The 20,279-nt window shown below is 44.9% G+C and overlaps 2 protein-coding genes across 5 annotated transcripts in view; both read left to right on the top strand.

Moving 5' to 3' along the window:
* UBE2G1 (ubiquitin conjugating enzyme E2 G1) overlaps positions 1-20,279 on the top strand; it is a 554,317-nt gene that overhangs the window by 236,178 nt on the left and 297,860 nt on the right. The gene's annotated exons all lie outside the window — the stretch shown is intronic.
* LOC121917145 (zinc finger ZZ-type and EF-hand domain-containing protein 1-like) overlaps positions 64-20,279 on the top strand; it is a 41,669-nt gene continuing 21,453 nt past the window's right edge. The window contains exons 1-19 of one of the 3 annotated variants that reach the window (XM_042442868.1): positions 64-231; positions 1,003-1,084; positions 1,473-1,674; positions 2,725-2,873; positions 3,112-3,352; positions 5,047-5,126; positions 6,463-6,556; positions 6,944-7,448; positions 7,595-7,759; positions 9,275-9,394; positions 10,350-10,511; positions 12,964-13,093; positions 13,654-13,792; positions 15,773-15,938; positions 16,195-16,457; positions 17,800-17,966; positions 18,134-18,305; positions 18,445-18,581; positions 19,710-19,987. In XM_042442868.1, the coding sequence (XP_042298802.1) occupies positions 65-231; positions 1,003-1,084; positions 1,473-1,674; positions 2,725-2,873; positions 3,112-3,352; positions 5,047-5,126; positions 6,463-6,556; positions 6,944-7,448; positions 7,595-7,759; positions 9,275-9,394; positions 10,350-10,511; positions 12,964-13,093; positions 13,654-13,792; positions 15,773-15,938; positions 16,195-16,457; positions 17,800-17,966; positions 18,134-18,305; positions 18,445-18,581; positions 19,710-19,987 (3,419 nt within the window). In that variant the 5' untranslated portion in view covers position 64. Of the gene's footprint in view, positions 232-1,002; positions 1,085-1,472; positions 1,675-2,724; positions 2,874-3,111; positions 3,353-5,046; positions 5,127-6,462; positions 6,557-6,943; positions 7,449-7,594; positions 7,760-9,274; positions 9,395-10,349; positions 10,512-12,963; positions 13,094-13,653; positions 13,793-15,772; positions 15,939-16,194; positions 16,458-17,799; positions 17,967-18,133; positions 18,306-18,444; positions 18,582-19,709; positions 19,988-20,279 lie in introns of those variants that run through there. The other 2 variants (XM_042442870.1, XM_042442871.1) reach the window with 2 other exon arrangements.

Below are 20,279 nucleotides of genomic sequence, written 5' to 3' on the forward strand. Positions count from 1 at the left end.
CAGGGCTCTTTCTCGGATGGATTGCAAAACGGGCGGCCAATTCTTTTCCTTTTACTTATACCAGATGGGCCTGGACAGCTGGCAGCAAGAGCAGCCGGTGGTGCTGCGCACATGGGCTGCCGAATCCCCCCATAACTATGACAACAACTGCCACGACGTCACCGTCTTCCTTTGTCCAGGGGCAACTTACTTTGAGGTGGAATTTGATGAAAGATGCGAAACGGAGAGGAGGTAACTCATGGGGGCATTTCCGTGGGTAGCGTTCGCCTTACAGTTTTTTGGGCTGCGCTGCTTGAAGGCATTTCGAGAATGCAATAACTAGCTTGGGTGCACACAGTACTTCTTTGTATCAGAGCACTTCCAGGAAGCTTTGGGGCAAAGTGAGGGAAGAACCTTATGCATACTGTTGTCTGCCCTCTTCTTGCTTGCTCTCGGTTTCAACTCTGATCCTGCTACCTACCATATATGCTCAACGATAAGTTGATCTTATGTATAAGTCAAGGGCAAGTTTTGGGGCCAAAATCATGGATTTTGTTCGGACCAGTGGATAAGTCGAGGGTAAAACTTAGGGGCACAAAGCAAAGGACAGAATGAAGCAAAACAAAACAGGGTCAAAGGACTTAGAAAATCCCAGCAGACATAACTTTTTGTGCGCACTCTTAAGGCTGGATGGATGAGAGACTAGAGGGGTCAGTGCTTCTAGGACAGATTATATATCTTTATCTTTGCACATGAGAGGATTCTTGGTCCAAAGAAAGCTATGGTTTATAAGAAGGCTTCCCTGTGGCAAACTGGCACTACTTTAATCATGGATACTCATCCTATACCCAGAGATAGAATGGAATGCTTTGGCTAGGTAACCATGCTTCCCCAGGCCCCACATTGAGAATTGTCTTGCAGGTAAAAGTACATGCCTCACTTTCCAGATTAGACAAGCAAAGACTGTCAATACAAGCCCACTTGACATTTGTTCTTTCTCCCTTTACAAATGTGCCTTCCTAGATACGATTACCTGGAATTTACTGATTCCAAAGGAGGGAAAACTCGCTATGATACCAAAGTTGGCACAGACAAATGGCCTAAGGTGAGTGCATGAAATATGGGGCATGAAATATGGGGCGCAGCGATGTTGCATAAAATCTTGATTTCCTTGTAAACGTGATGGGGGGCCCTTAAAGGAGAAGCAGAATCTGTTAAACTGTGGAAACGAAGGACACACATTGCTTGTTTGGGTGTCCATATTAAAACATACTTGACATTATACTATGAAAAACCTGCATGATCTCATGCTTGCCAGACTGTATTTCATCATATAGTTTTTAAAGCAGAGAAAAGATACTGGTGGGAGACAGTAGAAAGCATGATGCAGAACTGGTTGGTTAGCATTTGTAGCGCTGGTCTCTTTTTTCCCCCCGTTGTGTTTTCCTGTCATACTACTCTTGGCAAAAAAAATCTGTCTTGTTGCTTTGTAGAAAGTGACGTTTAAGGCTGGCCCTTGGCTGCAGTTTCTCTTTCACTCCGACAGCAGCAACAACGAGTGGGGCTACAAGTTCTCTGTCACCGCGTACGGTTTGCCGGACGTTGACGTTTCGTGGAGCTTGGATTTGCACCTGCTGGTGGCCAGGCTGATGGGGCGCTTGGCTTCTCAGAGTATGATGTTGAAATCCCCCCGGGGTGAGTTCAGTAGGGTTTTTGAAATCTTGTCCTTTCCAGCTCACAAGCAGTAACTTGGGCTTGGCACTATTGTTTGCTCCCCCCTTCACCTGCCTAACTGAAGTGGCAGAGCATTGCTTGGAATATATGAGACAGGCTTTGATGGGACCTTGTTCATTGTTCGATATAAAGGATTGGGGTGGGATGGGGTGGGGGTTGGATTGCCTAAAACAGGGAGGAGCAACTGTGGGAATGGGTGGAGCCAATTCCCCCATGACCCTTTCCCATTGACTTCATGCCCCCTACAGCAAGGCTAAAGATACAGTGCACCCACGTCATACACGGTCGTGCCATGTATGCACTGGAAGAGGCAATGGTGCGCGTGCCATGGGCACAAGCCCCATTGTTTTCAATTGGGCTCCACTACACACGGTATTTCCCTTATGTGTGTCTGGAACGGATCCCCCACATAAGGGAAGGGCGCACTGTAGTACTTGTAGTATGTTATTTGGTGTTTTATCTTTGTGGTTGTTTAAATAAATTACAGTGCACCTGCATCATACGTGGGCAAGACATACGTGGCTTTCAACACATGCTGAAAGCTGCACTGCAAGAAGCCCTGGCCGCCTGGAGGAAGTAATGGGGTGTGCGCCCAGGGTGCAGTGCGCCACACCGAAGGCACAAGCCCCAGTGTTTCTACCTGGAATTTTCCTTACGCGAGGGGGTCTGGAATGGATCCCCCGTGTAAGGAAAGGGCCCACTGTACAATAAAAGTAAGGAAATAAAAACAAATAAACAAGGAATACCTATTGATATTCCTTGTCCTGTTATTCCGGCAACCCTGTCGAACATAAAAGTGAGGTATGGGGGCCTTATATGGCCTGCGGGTGACACTCTGCCCATTCTGGTGTCAAAAAGTGTGCATGTTGGTTGGCGTCTGCATCGAACATCCTTTTCTCATTCACTGTATTTCATATTTCTGAGCCTGTAATCCCAAATTCATTTGCTAGAGCCAGTTGTAAAGCCTCCGCTGTTCTCATATCGGCCCCTGTTTTCTGTCGTTCTCTCCAGAGGCAGGAACCGAAGTGGAGTTGCCTCCTGCGAAAGTGACGGCCGTTCTGAATTCTCCTCTATGGAAGCCGGTCTTCAGGCATCAGATGCGTTCTGAGCAGAACTTGAGAGAGTGTGAGCTAAAGAAAGCACAGATGGAGGATAAAGAGGTATTTTAAGTCAAGTTTCTCAAGTCTAGTAACGCCATGACCAGGGGGACATGAGACAGCATCTCACCCATGCTCCTCCATGCTTCTTGAGCTGGTGTCACAAAGCCCTGTTTTCAACACTGTAAAAATCCATGGTTGGTCTTGATGGAGGAGCAACGGGATGAACAATTTTGGAAGGAGAAGGCAGTAACCCTGCCTCAGTGGAAGGCTGTTGCTGATGCCACTTCTTCCTTTTCAGGCTGTCAGCTCCGATGCCAGCGACTGTCATAAATTTCTCCATGACTTCTCAAAGTCAGACCCGGCCGAGGAGTTCAGTGGGCCAAATTCTGAGCTTTTCAAAGGACTCACACAGGCATGTAAAAAACAGGCCCCAAAGACTGATATTGTTGCTGGTTCCACTGTTGATCAAGCTGTCCAGTCTACATTTGCTGCTTTGGTGTATCTCTCTCCAGATTTGTTTGAGAAGCTGCAAAAATATGGTAACTCCACCTTAGTGACTATATGTCTGTGTATTCAGTAATGAGGGCTACTGCTCGGGATTTTATAAACCGGCTCTCAAATGTGATGTGCATGTTCCTTCCAACTAAGATTTGCCGCTTTGCGCGCTTCCGCTCACAGAAGGGGGAGAACTTGCATTCTCTGGCCTGAGAAACACAATTGTGCTTCTTATGCAGAGGGAAAGAAGCGCAAGGACACTTTCCCTCGATAACTTGGTATGGGAATATATTGAATGTGCCTCGAAATAATATGGGAATGGACTGTGTCCTGAAAAGTGGTGGGCGGTGCGGATTTAACTTACAGAACGCTGTGAGTGGCATTCTTACTATCTTGGTACAATCAACTTCTGTGACTATTCCATATCAAACATAGATTCTCAAACTTTACTCAAGCTTCCCTATACAATCAGGTTACTCAGCTTAAACAGGAGTGTGCCAATTGCCCTGCTTCACTATTGGCTTTGCTTAACTTTAGTGCTTCCTAAACCTTTCCTTCCAGGTGTTTTGGACTTCAGCTTCCAGAATCCGAGACTTTGGAGAGCTGAAGTCCAAAATACCTGGAGGGCCAGAGTTTGGGAATCACTCCTTCGACTTAAAGCAACTCAAAAGGCAAAAGATACCTTATATTTAAAATCACTGATGTATTTATTTTTCATTATTGATGCATTATTTTTGGTGTGGAAAAAAGAACTGGCTTACCGTAGATCAGTGATGGTGAACCTTTTACAGACCGAGTGCCAAAACTGCAACCCAGACCCCACTTATTTATTGCAAAGTGCCTCATCCCTCTGGCTTTCTAGTAAGAAACTTTGGCAAACTCTATGCTAGGATGTCAGCATGTGTGCCCACAGCGAGGGCTCTGCGTGCCACCTCTGGCACGCATGCCATAGGTTCGCCATCACTGCCATAGATACTCGACTATAAGTCAACCTCATATATAAGTCGAGGGCAAGTTTTGGGACCAGAGTTATGCATTTTGCTATGACCCGCAGATAAGTCGAGGGTAAAACTTAGGGGCGTTTAGCAAAGGTTGTAAAGGATGGAGCAAAGCTAAACAATGTCAAAGGACTTACAAAAATCCAGCAAACATAACTCTTTGCGCTTAGTCTTAAGACTGAATGGATGAGAGAGTAAAGGGAGTCAGTGCTTCACATATGATACTCTTGCTTCTCACTAGGAAATGGCTCCTTCTTTTAAATAAGAGTTCAGATGCAGTACTTGCATTGACCCACGGATAAGTCGACTAAAGTTTTTTGGGTCAATTTTTTGACCCAAATTTCTAGACTTATACATGAATATATACAGTGCTTTTCTTTTTCTTTCTTTCTAGTATTTATATCCTTCCCTATAGCCAAGGATTTTAGTGTGGCTTATAGCAAAATCAGTTCCAACCATTTAAAGCAGTAAGAATAATTTAGACTAAAAAGCATGTTGAACCTCCCGACGATTTTACTACAGAACAGAACCTCTTACAACACCTTATGACAATTTAAAGCCATGTGCATATTTGAGGGACCTGGGTTTTGTGGGTGTGCAAAACAGGAGCCAAAGCTTTTCCAGCCTGGCGATGGCAGGGGAAGTCCATCATGACCTCTGCATCTGTTCTGTCTTGGCTGTGCAACCGATGCGGATTAAAAGGATCTCCTTTTCTTACTTCGGTTTCTCTGTCTTCACAGTCAACAGCGGAGGGAAAACGCCTCTGAGCGAAGAGTTTGCACAAGTGTATTCTTTGGCTGATGGGATTCGAATATGGATGGTAAGATTTCCTCCTCACTCTTGGCCTGTAGAGTGTCTGCCATTGAGCGCTGGTACTTCTTTCACGTTGCCTGATAAAACCGTTACCAAATGTTACTTTTAAACATTTGAGATTTCATAGATTTTTGTGGGTTTTTCAGGCTCTGTGGCCATGTTTAGAAGAGTTTATTCCTGACGTTTCGTCACAATCTATGGCTGGCATCTTCAGAGAATGCTGGCATGGAAGAGAGCTGGGTACATGCCCTTTTCTCCTTCTTGCTTCTGTAAAATAGCAGCTTTCACAGTAAACAAGGCCACCCGAAAAGTTACGAAAGGCTCTGCTCCTTGTAATGGCAGAGGCAGCTTGCTTTCATCATCCCTTTGCCTCAAATTTCTGATGATGGTAGCTAGATACTGCTCTCTAATACTGTTATATAATTGGCAATGCAGCAGATAATGTGCAAGCGCTTCAACTTAGGTACCCCACATCCCTTAAAAATAAACATATCCTCCCACATGGAAAGCTAGAAGGCCAGGGAGAAGATTAAACTAAAATGTTTCCCTGTGATACTTTTCTTTTCCATGCGAAAGGAGGAGAGGTATTCTATTAACAGTGTATGCATTTTGTGCTGAAGTATATGAAATATACTTGCTGAAATGATAACCTGGAAAGAAAAGGTTTGTGTGTGTGTGTATTTAAATGTATATATACAGTGGTACCTCGGGTTACGAAATTAATTCGTTCCGCCACGGCGTTTGTAACCCGATACATTTCGCAACCCGAAAAGGCTTTTCCGAAGCGCGGCTAGCGGCTGGAAAGCCGCTAGCCGCGCTTCGCATTTGAATTTCGCGCCGAAAAAAAATTCGTAACCCGAAAAAAATATCGTAACCCGGAACAGTTTTTTCCAATCTAACTTTTTCGTATCCCGGAAATTTCGTAACGCGATCAATTCGTATCCCGGGGTACCACTGTATATTTTATTAGTCGTTTAACAAACATTTTACAAACATACACTTTCGTCACATACATTTCCATAACCTTACATTCTCTTCTTCATAACCTTCTTCACAATGCGCTTCTCCTTCTCTGTTCTTCTTTCCCCCCTCTTCTCTTTCTTTCTCCCTCTCCTCTTCTCATTCCTTCCTCCTTCCTCTTCTCCTTCTTAATTTCTATCGCTCTCCCTTCTCCTCTCCTTCCGTACCTTCCTCTTTCATCTACACCACAACATTTCAAACTACCTATGCTTTTTCTTCCTTTAGTCCCTTTCTTTCCCTATACTTCTTCACTTCAACTTACATTCTATGGAAAGACAAGTTTGCAAGTGCTTTCAACAATTAAAAAATGATAATTTCCACAGCTAGAGATGAAGCAGAAGTTTCTCATGCGCCAGGGAAGTGATGGGGAGGAGAAGCTGGGCGGCGAGATGGGCGACGTAAACCCAGAAACGCTTGGTAAGTATCCCTGTGCGCTTGTTTTTCTCTCTGCTCCCTTTGGTGCCTTTCCCTTGAAACTGACAACGTTTTATAAGGGGGAGAGAACAGAAGTATTGTAGCACGAACTGTTGCCTAAATCCAAGTGGTGATATGTCGGATCTCAATATCATATATATATTGATATATAATTTAGCACAGAAGAGGACATGGCTGGTTGGAATTGGAGTAGTTTTGTTGCAAGCCCCATTTGCGCCTTGATTTTCCTTCATTCTCTCCAACAATCTTTTTTCTAGTGTTGATTTTTGTGCTCCTTCTGGAATTAAGTGCAGTGTGTCCAGCGCATGTGAGATGCACAGAGCTGCTTGACTTGTTTTCAGGACGTGTTTTGTCCCCTTTCCATTGCAGCCCAGCAGTGCATCCAGAAGAGTCTTTTGTTGCTGAGCTTTTTGCCGGCGCGGACCAAGAGAGAGGGCCTCGCTTCGGAGAACGGGGAGGACTCCAGGCGATGCCACAAAGAGAAACGGCAGAGGACGAGCTCTATAGTAGAAGCAGACTTTCAAGCGTCCGATTCAACGCCTTCCTTTGGGGCAACCAGCTTTGTTTTTCCGGTGGCCGGTCAAGGCAGAGACGCCGAATCAAAACAGAAGCAAGCGCCAGAGTCGCCACAGACAGAACTGCATCCATCTGCGTCTCATAGTAAGCCCCTTGACGGTACTCCGCCAGAGCAAGAGGATGCCTTATCCCCTCCTTCTACTCCCACCCGCAAGCCTCCCTTCAACCGTGGAAGGCTCCGGCTCCTCTCCTTCCGCTCCATGGAGGAGTCCAAACCCGCACCCAGCATTAAGGAGAAATATCCCATCCTCAAACATGTCCTGGACTTCATCAAAGACCAGTCTCTCTCTCACGAAAGGTGAGCCGAATTAGAAATTTGTTCCCTGCTTGATTCATTTTAAGAAATCAATCATTGGTCTAAACTGGTAGATTACAAGGGGAATGAAAACAAAGATAGCTGCTGCTCTGTCTCCCTCACATTTGGGTTTGTGTTTCTAATCCTAGTGTGCTCAGAGTACTTGCTTTGAGAAAAGCTCAAGCCAAAAACATCCTGGAAGTCCTGAAGATGATCCTCCAGTGCCTAGAGTCCCTTGGCCAACCGCACTGTTTTGTCCCACCCTGCATCATTTTCCTGCTGGAGCTTCTAGCTTGCCAGAAAGACTTCACCACGTAAGTCATCCAAGAAATCACTACTTCTGATGCCTGCATTTGCTCACTTTCCTTCTTGTTGCAGGTTAGATGATAAAAAGCTGACTTGCACAGAGTCGGATCTCTGCTCTAACATCATCATTATCATTATCATCAAGTGACAGTGGGATGAAGATATTCCAATCCTGATCAAGGAAGGGGATCTGTGTGTCTTATACAAGATCGGGTGGGTATGCTCACCGGAAGAGATCCGTCTTAACTGCCCTCTTAAAGGTCTACAAGGAGGTAGTAAGACTGATCTCTTCTGGGAGACTATTCCACAATCTTGGAGTGGCTATAGTAAAAGCTCTTTGGGAAGCTGAGGCTAGTCTAGTTGTTTTTAGTTCCAGCAAATTCTTCCCCGATGTTCTGAGAGTGCAGGGCGGATTATGTAGGGAGACGCGTTGCCGCAAGTAACTCGGGCTCAAGCCATGTAGGGCCTGAAAGGTAATAACCAACATCTTGTATTGCGTCCGGAAGCGAATCGGCAGCCAGTGAAGATCTTTTAAAATTGGTGTTGTATGGTCAAACGTTGAGGAGCAGGTGACCAACCTGGCTGCCATATTTTGTACTAACTGATGCTTCTGAACTTGGTACAAGGGTAGCCTCATGTAGAGCGCATTACGGAAATCAAGACGAGAGATTACCAGAGCATGTAACACTGCTTCAAGGTTGTTTCAGTCCAGGTAGGGACGCAGTTGGTGTATCATCCCCTCTTGTTATAATAGTCTGTATGCCCTTTTGTTGATTTTCAGAAAGGCGTTGTTGTTACGTGCCTTCGAGTCAAATCCAACGTATGGCAATCCTGTTCTAGGGTTTTCTTGACCAGTTTTATTCAGAGGTGGTTTGCCATTGCCATCCTCTTAAGCTGCAAGAGTCCGACTTGCCCCAGGTCATCCAGTGTTTTCTGTGGTTTAATGAGGTTTGAACCCAGGTCTCCTAGAAGCCTATTCTGACTTTGAAATGACTGTTCCAGAGATAGACAGAGGACAGTGATCATTATTCCCCCCCTTTGCCTGCCTGGTTAATTTTTGGCACATCTAAAGTGATACAGCATCACTTGTGGATGACATTTCGGACAATTGTTTTTCCTTTTGGGGAATTTTTGCAAAGTGGAAGAGACCTCTGGGAGTTAGGGGATGTAAACTACCACATTCTTAAGCTGTTTTGGAGCTATTGGATGAAATTTGGAGGGGTGTGTGAGCTTGGGATGCCACAGTCCACACTGCCCACCCCTGGCATACACTATGCTGGCTGAGTATAGTGATAGCGGGGGAGATAGGGGAATTAGGACTTGATATGTCATCATCATCACCATCATCAGATTGTTTGTACACTGACCACAAGTGGCTCTCCAAGGTTTCAGAGAGGGGACTTTCCCAAACCAACTAGGATGTAAAAATGTGTTAGTAGGTGGGAGCAGGCCTTGTAGTAGGATATATTACCCAGCAGTGGGCTTTTATGTGTTACTCAACAGCTTGTCGTCTTGTTTTCTAGCTATTTTGCACATCTGGAAGGCTGTGGAGCTGAGCTGCACCGAGAAATAAGAGAATCTTACTACCAGCTGCTTCTCTTCTTGGTCAACGCTCTGAAGGGATTTCACAGCCTTAATGACAAGTACGGGCTTCGCTTACTTACAAAGCATGCAAGATACTGTTTTGGTTTTTCTCTACTCCTTCCCCAACCACACTTAGTTTCCCCTCTTAGCAGTAAAAAGAAAGATTTGTAACTCCTATTGTTTGCATACTTTGGTTCCTTTCATGTGAGCTCTTGAACTGTGTTTTCTGAAGACTCAAGTCAGTCTGTTTTGTAGCAGACTGGGTACATATCCCCGAGTTAATATGATTCAGTGGCTCATTTAATTGTAAATCCCACAGTGGAGGAAACTTTAGGAAGAAAGAAGGCATGTCTCCTGGCCAAAGGCTGTTTTCCTTGGCAACCAATATGGAATAGAGAGAGAAATACATCTAAATGTTTGGGTCGTATGGTCTTGCCTTTCAAAGTATAGAATACAGAAAATACTCACTTGGGTATTGATCAAATCTTCTCTTACAGAGCCTAGCAAACCTACATCCTTTCTGCAAACCTTCATTAGGGACACATTGACATCCCTTCCGTTAGTTAACAAGACTGCCTTTTCTCAATCCACTAACTCTGTGTAAAAATTAAACAATTTTAAAAATAGGTTTTTGTGGGTTTTTCGGGCTCTGTGTCCATTATTCCTCACGTTTTGCTGGCATCTGTGGCTGGCATCTTCATAGAATGTATCCCACTCACTTCCATGCCAGCATTCTCTGAAGATGCCAGCCACAGATGCTGGCAAAACGTCAGGAATAAACCCTTCTAGAACATGGACACATCGCCTGAAAAAACCCACAAAAAACTATGGATGCCGGTCGTGAAAGCCTTCTACTTCACAGTTTTTAAAAAATGTTTTACCCCTAACAAATTGTAATTAAAGTATGTGAAAACTCAGACTCTTTGTCCCTTCCTTGTCACTTGAGCCATCCGTAGCCTTATACCTCCTCTTGTTTTAATGATGCCGCCCTGTTTGTCTTCCCTGTCTGTCCAGATCGTTGCTCCCCGCCTTGTCCTGCGTGCAGACGTCTTTCCTTCACCTCTTGGATATGGGTTGGGAGCCAAGTGACCTTTCCTTCTTTGTTGATATACAGCTACCGCGTCTCCTTCTTGCCATGTCGCGAGAGAACATAAGTACGCACGACAGCGTCGTATGGTAAGTCCCAGGCCAAGCTGCTGGATGGGCTGGCAAGAACATGGTTCTCCTGGGAAATGGTGCTTGGGGAGAACTCTGTTTGGTAGCGATGGAGGGGAAGTAATTCAATGGTAATAATGCCGCCTCTCTCAAATGGATCGAGGCGGGATTACAACCCATAAAATACATACAAGAACACATCAATAAAATACAATAAAAATAATTACATTAAAACTAGCTCATCGTCATATAACAACACAACACAATTATACAGTGGTCAGAAAGTGGAACAGTATTTCTTACACGATGTCAGGTGGGTAAGCTCGCTGGAATAGATCCGTCTTAAGTGCCCTCTTCGAGGCTTCCAAGGAGGCAATAAGACGGATCTCTTCCGGGAGACTATTCCATAATTTTGGAGCAGCCGCAGTAAAAGCTCTTTGGGAAGTCATTGCAAATCTAGTAGGTTGATGTTCTAATAGATTCTTCCCAGTGTTCTGAGAGTGCGGGGCGGATTATGTAGGGAGAGACGTTCCCGAAAGTAACTCGGACCAAACCCATGTAGGGCTTTAAAGGTAAGGACCAACACCTTGTATTGTGCCCAGAAGCTAATTGGCAGCCAGTGAAGAGATTTTAAAACAGGTGTTATGTGGTCAAAGCTGGATGAACCGGCGACCAATCTGGCTGCCGCATTTTGAACCATTTGAAGCTTCCGAACTTGGTAGAAGGGTATCCCCATGTAGAGCGCATTACAGAAATCAAGATGAGAGATTACCAGAGCATGTACCACTGCTTCAAAGTCCTTTTGGTCCAGGTAGAGGCGCAGTTGGCGTATCAACCGAAGTTGCTACCAAACACTCCTGGCCATTGCTTCCACTTGAGATGATAATTGTAGAGACGAATCCAGGAGTACTCCCAAACTGCAAACTTCATCCTTTAGGGGAAGTGTGACCCTGTCCAGGACTGGTAGACAAATCTTCTTCCCCGGACTTGGAGTACCTGTCACAAATACCTCCGTTTTCTCTAGATTCAGCTTGAGTTTGTTTTCCCTCATCCAGCCCATTACTGACCCAAGACAGGCATCCAGAGGAGAGATGCCATCCTTAGTCACTGCAGCAGTAGTGCAATAGATTTGGGTGTCATCATTGTACTGATAACACCGTGCCCCATGTCTCCGAATGACCTCACCCAACGGCTTCATGTAAATGTTAAACAGCATGGGGGACAGGATGGCGCCCTGGCGGATGCCAGATGTCAGCTCTCTTTTACGAGAGCATCTGTCCCCCAGCACCACTATCTGGAATCTGCCTGAGAGGTAGGACCAGAGACACTGGAGCGCAGTGCCCCCAATCCCTAACTCCCTCAGGCGTTCCAGAAGGATACCATAGTCTATGGTATTGAAAGCCGCTGAGATGTCCAAGAGCACTAACAGGGTTGCACTCCCCCTGACGATACCCAGACGGAGATCAATGACTAAGGTGACCATGGCAGTCTCAACTCCATATCCTGCCCTGAAGCCGGTTTGAAATGGGTCCAGATAATTGGCTTCCTCCAAAACTGCTCATAGTTGGACGGCAACTGCCTCTCGATCACTTTGCCCAAGAATGGTAAAAGGGAGACCGATCTATAGTTATTTCTCACCAGGGGATCTAGGGAGGCACCCTGGAGAGGCAAAGGAACTCTTTGAGAGACCGTCCACAGTCCACCCAAGACTAGGGTACCAGTTCATAAGTGTGAACTATTGTATGTACTGTATATACAGGTACTCATATATATAAGTCTAGAAATGTTATTTAACACCCAGAAAATCTGAGTCGACTTATCCACAGGTCAGTGTAAGTACTGTACTTTAACTCTCATAAAAGCAGAAACCATCCTTTGGTGAAACGCAAGAATGTGATCTTCCTGGAAGCACTAACCTTTCCCTGTTCTCTCATCCATCTATCCTTCAGCATAAACACAAACAGTCATGCCTCCTTCAGTTTTGCATGTTTTTTGGCATTGTTTCCCCTTGCTTCATCCTTTAGATCAGTGATGTCCAAACTCTGGCCCTCGAGGTGTTTTGGACTTCGGCGCCCAGAAGCTCCCAGATTCCCAGACCATTAGCCAAGATGGCTGAGGCTTCTGGGAGCTGAAGTCCAAAACACCTGGAGGGCCAGAGTTTGGACATTACTGCTTACATGACCTTAATTCTTACTCTCAACTTATCAATGGGTCATATCAAAATCCATCATTTTGGCCCCTAAAACTGCCCTTGACTTATACATGAGGTTGACTTATAGTTGAGTATATACGATATATACATATATTTTAAAACACAACTAACTGGCTGATGGGAGCTATCTTTATAGTCAAAAAGATTTTTAATCAGTTAAGTATGTTTGCCTTCCTCGAGTTCTACTTTTCATATACGAATGGCCGTCCTTTTTGTGTTGAGATTCTTGTCGCGAGCTCTGGTTTTCTGATTTCTTCTTAGTCAGCGGAGCGAAGAAGAAGAGACTGCAGACTACAAGCAGAACTCTGAGTGGATGGACGAGTGTCAAGAAGGCGTCTTTGAAAGCTGGTGCGACAAGATCAGCCAAGCCGATGCCGAGAAACAGAGAAAGGTCATTAAAATGAAAGCTTTTTACTTAGCACTTGGACGTTGCAGCCTTAAACTCAAGGTTTCTGTTCAGATATGTTGGGTTTGAGGACTCGAATTCAACCTGCTTAGTCATAAAGTTGCCCTGTTGGCCTAAGAAGGCCATAGTAGCGCTATTCGGTCCTTATTAGAAGTGGCAAAACTCACTACATGATCCATGCTTCACCGAGCATTCTCAGCTGAGATGCCTTAGGCCTGTTACAGATGAGCCAAAATAAAGCTCCTAAGGACTGGAGTGCAGCTTTGGTGTGGCTTTTGGACTCTTAGGACTCATGCATCATTGAAATACCATACCTCCAAAGTGACTCGAAGCAGCTTTATTTTGGCCTGTGTGTAACAGGCCTGAGTGTCTCCCACTTGATGTTTCTCTTCCCAACTCCTTCTCCCTTTCCTGGACCCAGACGCCTTGTCGCGCCACTTGCTCTTGACCTGGAATTTGTGTTAGATGCAGGTGGTATCCTTTCGTGTTCAAACTTCATTGGAAACAAAGCTGAAAACAACTCTGGTGTCTTGTTTTCTTTCCAGATGCACATGTTCATTGCTCGCTACTGTGACCTGTTACATGTAGACATATCATGCGATGGATGTGATGAGATAGCGCCTTGGCATCGGTACCGCTGTTTGCAATGCAATGACATGGATCTTTGTAAAACATGTTTTTTGGGTAAGCCGGAAGTATCATTTCTTCTGGAACACAGTTATTATCCATGATAAGAATTTGGATTTTATTTTTTTTAATGTAAAATTTGAAGACATTTTTGCTGGTTGTGTATGTTCATCATCAGGCTCCTGGATTTTAAAATGGATAACACAATGCACACACTTAGGCGGCTGTGTGTTTGTGTGTTTGTTTGTGTTACCTTGTAAACATCACAGCTTCTCTTGCGCCCAGCAATTTCCACATCTAAGGGTGACTTTCTGTTATTTCAGAGACAGTTTAAACTCCCACTCTCTGGCAAACCTTAAAAAATGGCAATAAGGTCATTTCTGTTCTGGTCAGGATGCAGGAGTGGCATATCTAGAAGTGGAGTAGTACACAGTAGTAGTAGTAGTTGCTGTTGTTGTTGTTGTTGTTGTTGTTGTTGTTGTGTGCCTTCAAGTTGTTTCTGACTTATGGCGACCCTAAGGCAAACCTATCATGGGGTTTACTTGGCAGATTTCTTCACAAGGGGTTTGCCATTGCCATGCTCTGAGGCTGAGAGCATGTGGGTTTGCATGGCCAAGCCAGGATTTGAACCCTGTTCTCCAGAGTTGTAGTCCAACACTCAAACCACTGCACCACAGTACATACTGTATATAGTCATGTATAAGTCTAGAAATTTTAGTCAAAAAGTGACCCTAAAAACCTAGGTCGACTTATCCATTGTGAATACTATAATTCTTATTAAAAAGAGAACCATTCCCTGGTGAACGGCAAGAGTGCAATCTGTCTTGGAAGCACTGCCCTCCCTCTACTCTCTCTTCTATCTAGCCTTTAGTGTGAGCCAAAACAGTTATACCTGCCATGATTTTGTAGGTTCTTTGGCATTGGTTTCCTTTGCTTCATCATTTAGATTCATTGTTGGGTGTCCCTAAGTTTTACCCTTGATTTATCCAAGGGTCATATCAAAATCCATAATTTACCCCCCAAAAAACCTGCCCTTGACTTATACATGAGGTCAACTTATAGTCGAGCATATATGATAAATGGAAATATTAAAGGGCTGATATCTTGGTAGACTATATACAGGCAGGCGGTGGGAGTCGATGGCAAGTTTTCCAGATGCCCCTACTAACTTCCATTGAAAGCAGACAAGGACAGTAGGGACCAAAATGGTGAAGGGCCTGGAAACCATGTCTTACGAGGACAGACTTATGTTTATCCTGGAGAAGAGACGGTTAAGGGTGATATGATAGCCCTGTTTAAGTATTTGAAGGGGTGTCACATTGAGGATGGAGCAAGCTTGTTTTCTGCTGCTCCAGAAATAGAAAATGGAACAATGGATGCAGGCTAAAGGAAAAAGAGATTCCAGCTCAACCTCAGGATGAACTTCCTGACAGTAAGAGCTTCTCGATGGTGGAACACACTCCTTCCTTGGAGATTGTGGTGGAATTTCCTTCTTTGGAGGTCCTTGAACAGAGTCTGGATGGCCATCTGCCATGGATGCTTTGATTGTAAGTTCCTGCATGGCAGAATGGGGTTGGTCTGGATGGCCCTTGGGGTCTCTTCCAACTCTACAATTCTATGATTCTATGAAATGCACCTTGTCAGGAGCAGAACAACCCATTGCATGTGAACAGTCTCTTTTTTGTCAGGAGGAACACTAAGGCAGGACGAGCTGTGTATCTTCTAGTTCTTCCATGTGAAGGCTTAGGATGTGTATTAGAAATATGAGCCTGTTTAATCAGAGTGTACAAAATATCCCATAAAACAGTGGTTCTCCTGGAGCATTATAGAGATGGAATGATGGGCTCTTCCTTTAAAGTAGGGGCGAGATCTGTGTGGTTCTCCAGATTGATGTTGGACTCCAACTCTTTAGTCTCCATTGCCTCTGCTGGCTAGGGCTGCTGGGAGTTGCGCACCAACAACTATCTAGAGGACAGTGCCGTTCCCGCTTCTGCATTATAGCCTTGCTAACTGGAACATTTCTCCCCTTCCACGCAGGTGGAGTCAGACCCGAAGGCCATGAGGCCAACCATGACATGGTGAATATGGAATACTCTTGCGATCACTGCCAGGGCATTATCGTCGGCCAGCGTGTGCATTGCAACGTGTGTGAAGACTTTGATCTTTGCTTTGGGTGCTACTCTGCAAAGAAGTACTCCGACAGGTATTTACACTCCGCTTCTTGTTAAAACCTTTTGTTTTTATTAACCTTTTGTACAGAAGAGTCCGTGCTTAAACTGGGGAAGGGAGCAGTTCACTTTCTGCAGTGCGGATGCAGCCTGAGTGACCCTTATTTCATTCCTTGTGGAGGATGCAGTTGCAGTGGGCAAAGAAGTTGCCTTGTGTGTAGATTGCAGAGATGGATACCCCCTTGTATGGTCTTTCTATACAGCCTAATAGGACATATTTCTCTTTTTCAGCCACCTGCCCACCCACAGCATCACCGTGTATCCAATGGTGACTGTTAGGATCAGCGACCGTCACCGACTCATTCAGCCCTACCTCCACAACTATTCCTGGCTGCTCTTTTCGGCTCTGGCGCTCTACAGTGGAGACCTGGCGAGTGGTGAACAAACGGACGGGGAAGCCCTCAACCCGCAGGTTGTCACCCATGCCAGAACCTTGCAGCAAGAATACATTCAGCTCATCAGAGATTGCCTGATCAAAGTGCAGCATGGAAAAGGTAGGTGGACGCATGAGGATGGTTGCATGCACAGCATCCATGGGCATTCTGTTGGAATCCTACTAAGAGTTCCCAATGTTCTTCCAGTGTTTAGAAAAGCTACAGTTGAGATGTTGAGACTGCATAGAACTCAGCCTGAGCTGTATAGTCCATACGGCTGGCTTTCCTTGGTGCATCATTTTGGTTGCTCCAAGGAGTTTGCGGATGTGTTTCCTCCAGAGAGCCTCTTCCAAATTTACCAAGCCAGGTCAAGTTGAAACAGTGGCAATATCAGATCTTGGAAATAATGTAGAATCATAGAGTTGGAAGAAACCGTGTTACATGTGATTTTCTTCCTCGTAACACATTGCTTTTTCCTGGGTAACTAGAGAGTAACAAAGTTCTATCTTGCAAGTAGCATAATGAGAGAGGAGGAGGAAACTACCCTACTAGAGCTATAGGTTTAAAGTTTATTTAGTTTGAGACCTGTTACAGACTGCCAAAATAAAGCTGCTTTGGGTCTCTTTGGAGGTATGCTATTTAAACAATGCATGGGTCCTAAGAGTCCGGAGTTCGCACCAAAGCCACACTCCATTCCTAAGCACCGGAGTGCAGCTTTTGGTGCAGCTTCCGGATTCTTAGGATGCATGCATCATTTAAATAGCATACCTCCAAAGAGACCCGAAGCAGCTTTATTTTGGCAGTCTGGAACAGGCCTAAGTTACTTTTTTAGCATCATTTTGACAGTTATTCTTCAAGTTTCATGTTTCTCTTATCAAGAGTTTTCAGTAAACGGCTATGAAGACGATATATACGCAGCACAGTTACTTTAGAAAGCAGTGTAGTGCGCAACGGCACCAGATTACTTTTTTAAACACTATTGTGAGTAAACAGGAACAGATTACTTTTAAAAAGGTATCTTTACAGGCTCTGGACAGTACTTCCATGCCTGTGCTTTGCTTTACGGTCAAAGGCAAGCCTTGCCTAGCAAAGCCCTGGGTTGGCTGTGCTTTCCATTCTTGGTAGCTGTGTTTTTCGACTCTCTTCCACCACCGATGATCCACAAGGCTATGCCCAATTGTATTAAGGCTTCCTCTGAGCACCTAGGAAACAAATGGAAGCTGGCTGGAAACATCTGCACCTGGGAATCCCTCAGATGTTATCATACATCCAGATGGTGACCATAAGTGGTCCAACTACACTGGTGGCCTAAGCTCTGCCGGCCTTCTCTCTGCATCTCCACCATTTTGATCCAAGTTGACTGTCTCTGTCCTCTACATACCTCCAAACAGTATGCACACTTAGAGTTGGGACTGTTCATACTCTTCTCTTGAATGTCATACATTTCTCCCCTTATGTCCAGGTTTGAAAAGTCTAGCCCTGCTCTCCATGTTGCTAGAAGGTGAATCTTTGTCCGAAAATGTGACGCCATCTGTTGATTATTCCACAGACAGTACGGCGGAAAGCTTTGCTAATAAGGATGCTGCGGAAAACATTACGACGAAGCCTGCACCTTTCCTCCATTGCAACGTAAATACATTTAGAGATACCCTTCGGACTGATCAGATATCCTTTTCCTGTTTTGCGTGACCCCAAATAGCTTTAAAGGTTGCTTGCAAATATAAATGCTTGCGGCTGCAAACCGATGCCTGCAAATAACTCGTTACAATTTTGGTCTGTAATTTATTCCTTCCCAGGGAAATGGAGATGCGAATGAAATTCAGGACACGGTAACTAATGGAGAGTATAAAAGGAAGGCTGTGAACAAGGCTTCCAATGGACTTCCACTAAAGAAGGTGGCAGAGTCACAGGAGAAAGAGCCTCTTGCTACTGATTCTGATTTGCTTGCAAAAAGTCCCATGTCTCCAGGTAATAGTCACTTCTCATTCCTCCATAAATGTACAAGTCGCTGTTCTATTAGTCTTTCTCCATTCATGTTCACATACTTGTGAAGGAGATAGGTTGGTGCTAGCAGAAACCATATTGAGGGCTGGTGGTTCTTTTTCAGATGCTGGAGTCGCAGATGGTTTGCCTCCAAACCAAGTGGCAGAAAAGGCTGCTCCTACCCAAGAGGAGATATTCGCTGAGTGCTCCCAGAAGAGGATCCTTGGCCTCTTGGCTGCCATGTTGCCTCGCTTGAAATCGGTAAGAAACGTTCCACAAACTGGGGAAGTCAGCGAGGAAATTTCTTGCAGGAACGAAAAAGGGAGCGAGCTGCAGGTGTTTCTAGCAACTCTTTTATTTTAACACAGAGATGTGAATAACACAGCCTTCTAGATTTCACGTCGGACTGCATCACTCAACAGTGCTATCCAGCATTACTAAGGGTGCTGGGAGTTTCAGTCCAACAACATCTGGACCGGTGTTCCAAGTCCCATCCATGTTTTAACATCTTTCTAGCATCTCTCTGGCCAAGTTGGCTATGTTGTCGTTACTCTTCAGTGGTAGAAGTTATGCAGGTTTACTCCTTTCGCTTGCTTCAAAGGCAGGGCTGTTCCAACCAGTGGCTTTGTGTTGAGTCCGTTCTGGAGGAAGGCGCATGCACACTCACCCACAGGTCCCAGTCCTGTCCGCTTCAAAGCAACAGGGCTTTTTCTGAGCCCACTCTTGATAGTCACTCTGCTGGCCAGAATCTAGTCAGAACATTTATTTCTTTACCTGACAGTGCAGTCCTCTACACCAGCCTCCCACACCAGGTTTCCTAGGGATTGGGATGAAGAAATGTAACCAGTCTATTCTAGCACATGGCCACATAAGCCGACAAACTCACAAAAAACCATGGATGCCGGCCATGAAAGCCTTCGACTTCACAGAGTAGTTTTCCTTTGGGGAGATAGATATCAGGTGGATATAGCCACTTTGTGCCCCGCTTCTACTCTGAAGTTACACCTGGTGAATGGTTCTGTTCAGTTGTCGAGGTTTGGTGCGATGGAGCATTTTGAGGGTAGAACTCTTTGTAATCTATATGACTGAGATTACACTGTGTCGGTGTGGAAGTGAATATCTGGTGTATTTTCAGATAAATAGTTAGTTGTTTTAGTCTGTAACGGATCTAAAAAACGAGAGGAAGGAAGGAAAGGAGTCCTGTGGATCCTCCAAAGGGGAGGATCATGCAGCCTTCCAGATTATGGATTTCAGAGTCCCAAACCCCAAAGTGCTTAAGAGACATAACAGATAAATAATGAAGGAACTCCCAGCAGTCCTAGCCAGCATAGCCGAACATAAAAGGACTACTACTGATTTATCAGTTTCTTCTATATCCTCTCTTTGCAGGGCTTCACAATGTCTCTGATCAACCTGGACCAGATCCTCCCTCTCCTGTTTCAAGTTGTGATCTCCAACGCCGGCCACTTGAATGAAACCTACCACTTGACGCTGGGGCTCCTTGGACAGTTGATCCGGAGGTTGACACCTGCAGAAGTCGATGCCGCTGTGACAAAGGTCCTCTCGGCGAAGCATAGCCTTGTGGCTGCGGGAGATGGCTCCACGGTCCCCGAAGGCTGGAAGACAACGCATCTCCTCTTTAGCCTGGGAGCTGTCTGTTTGGATAGGTACACTTAAAACTAGAAGCCTTTAACCTTTTTTTTTTTTAGGCTTAAAATTAAATTTTACTATTGTCATGCCCTGTCTGTCCCTGAAATAACACAAATATAGGAATATAACCTTTAGTATGAGTCCAAATACACTCATCCCTTCATATTTGCGGCTTTGATATTTGCGGGTTTGATTATGCACATATATTCTCTCTTGGTCCTCCGGTGCAACTCTATGGTCAACTTTAACTAAAAGTTGTGGCAAAAGACCTAGCGAATTCATAGAGAGAACACTCTACTAGGCATTTGC

The sequence above is a fragment of the Sceloporus undulatus genome, chromosome 11 (assembly GCF_019175285.1).
Source record: "Sceloporus undulatus isolate JIND9_A2432 ecotype Alabama chromosome 11, SceUnd_v1.1, whole genome shotgun sequence".
Classification (NCBI taxonomy): Eukaryota; Metazoa; Chordata; class Lepidosauria; order Squamata; family Phrynosomatidae; genus Sceloporus; species Sceloporus undulatus.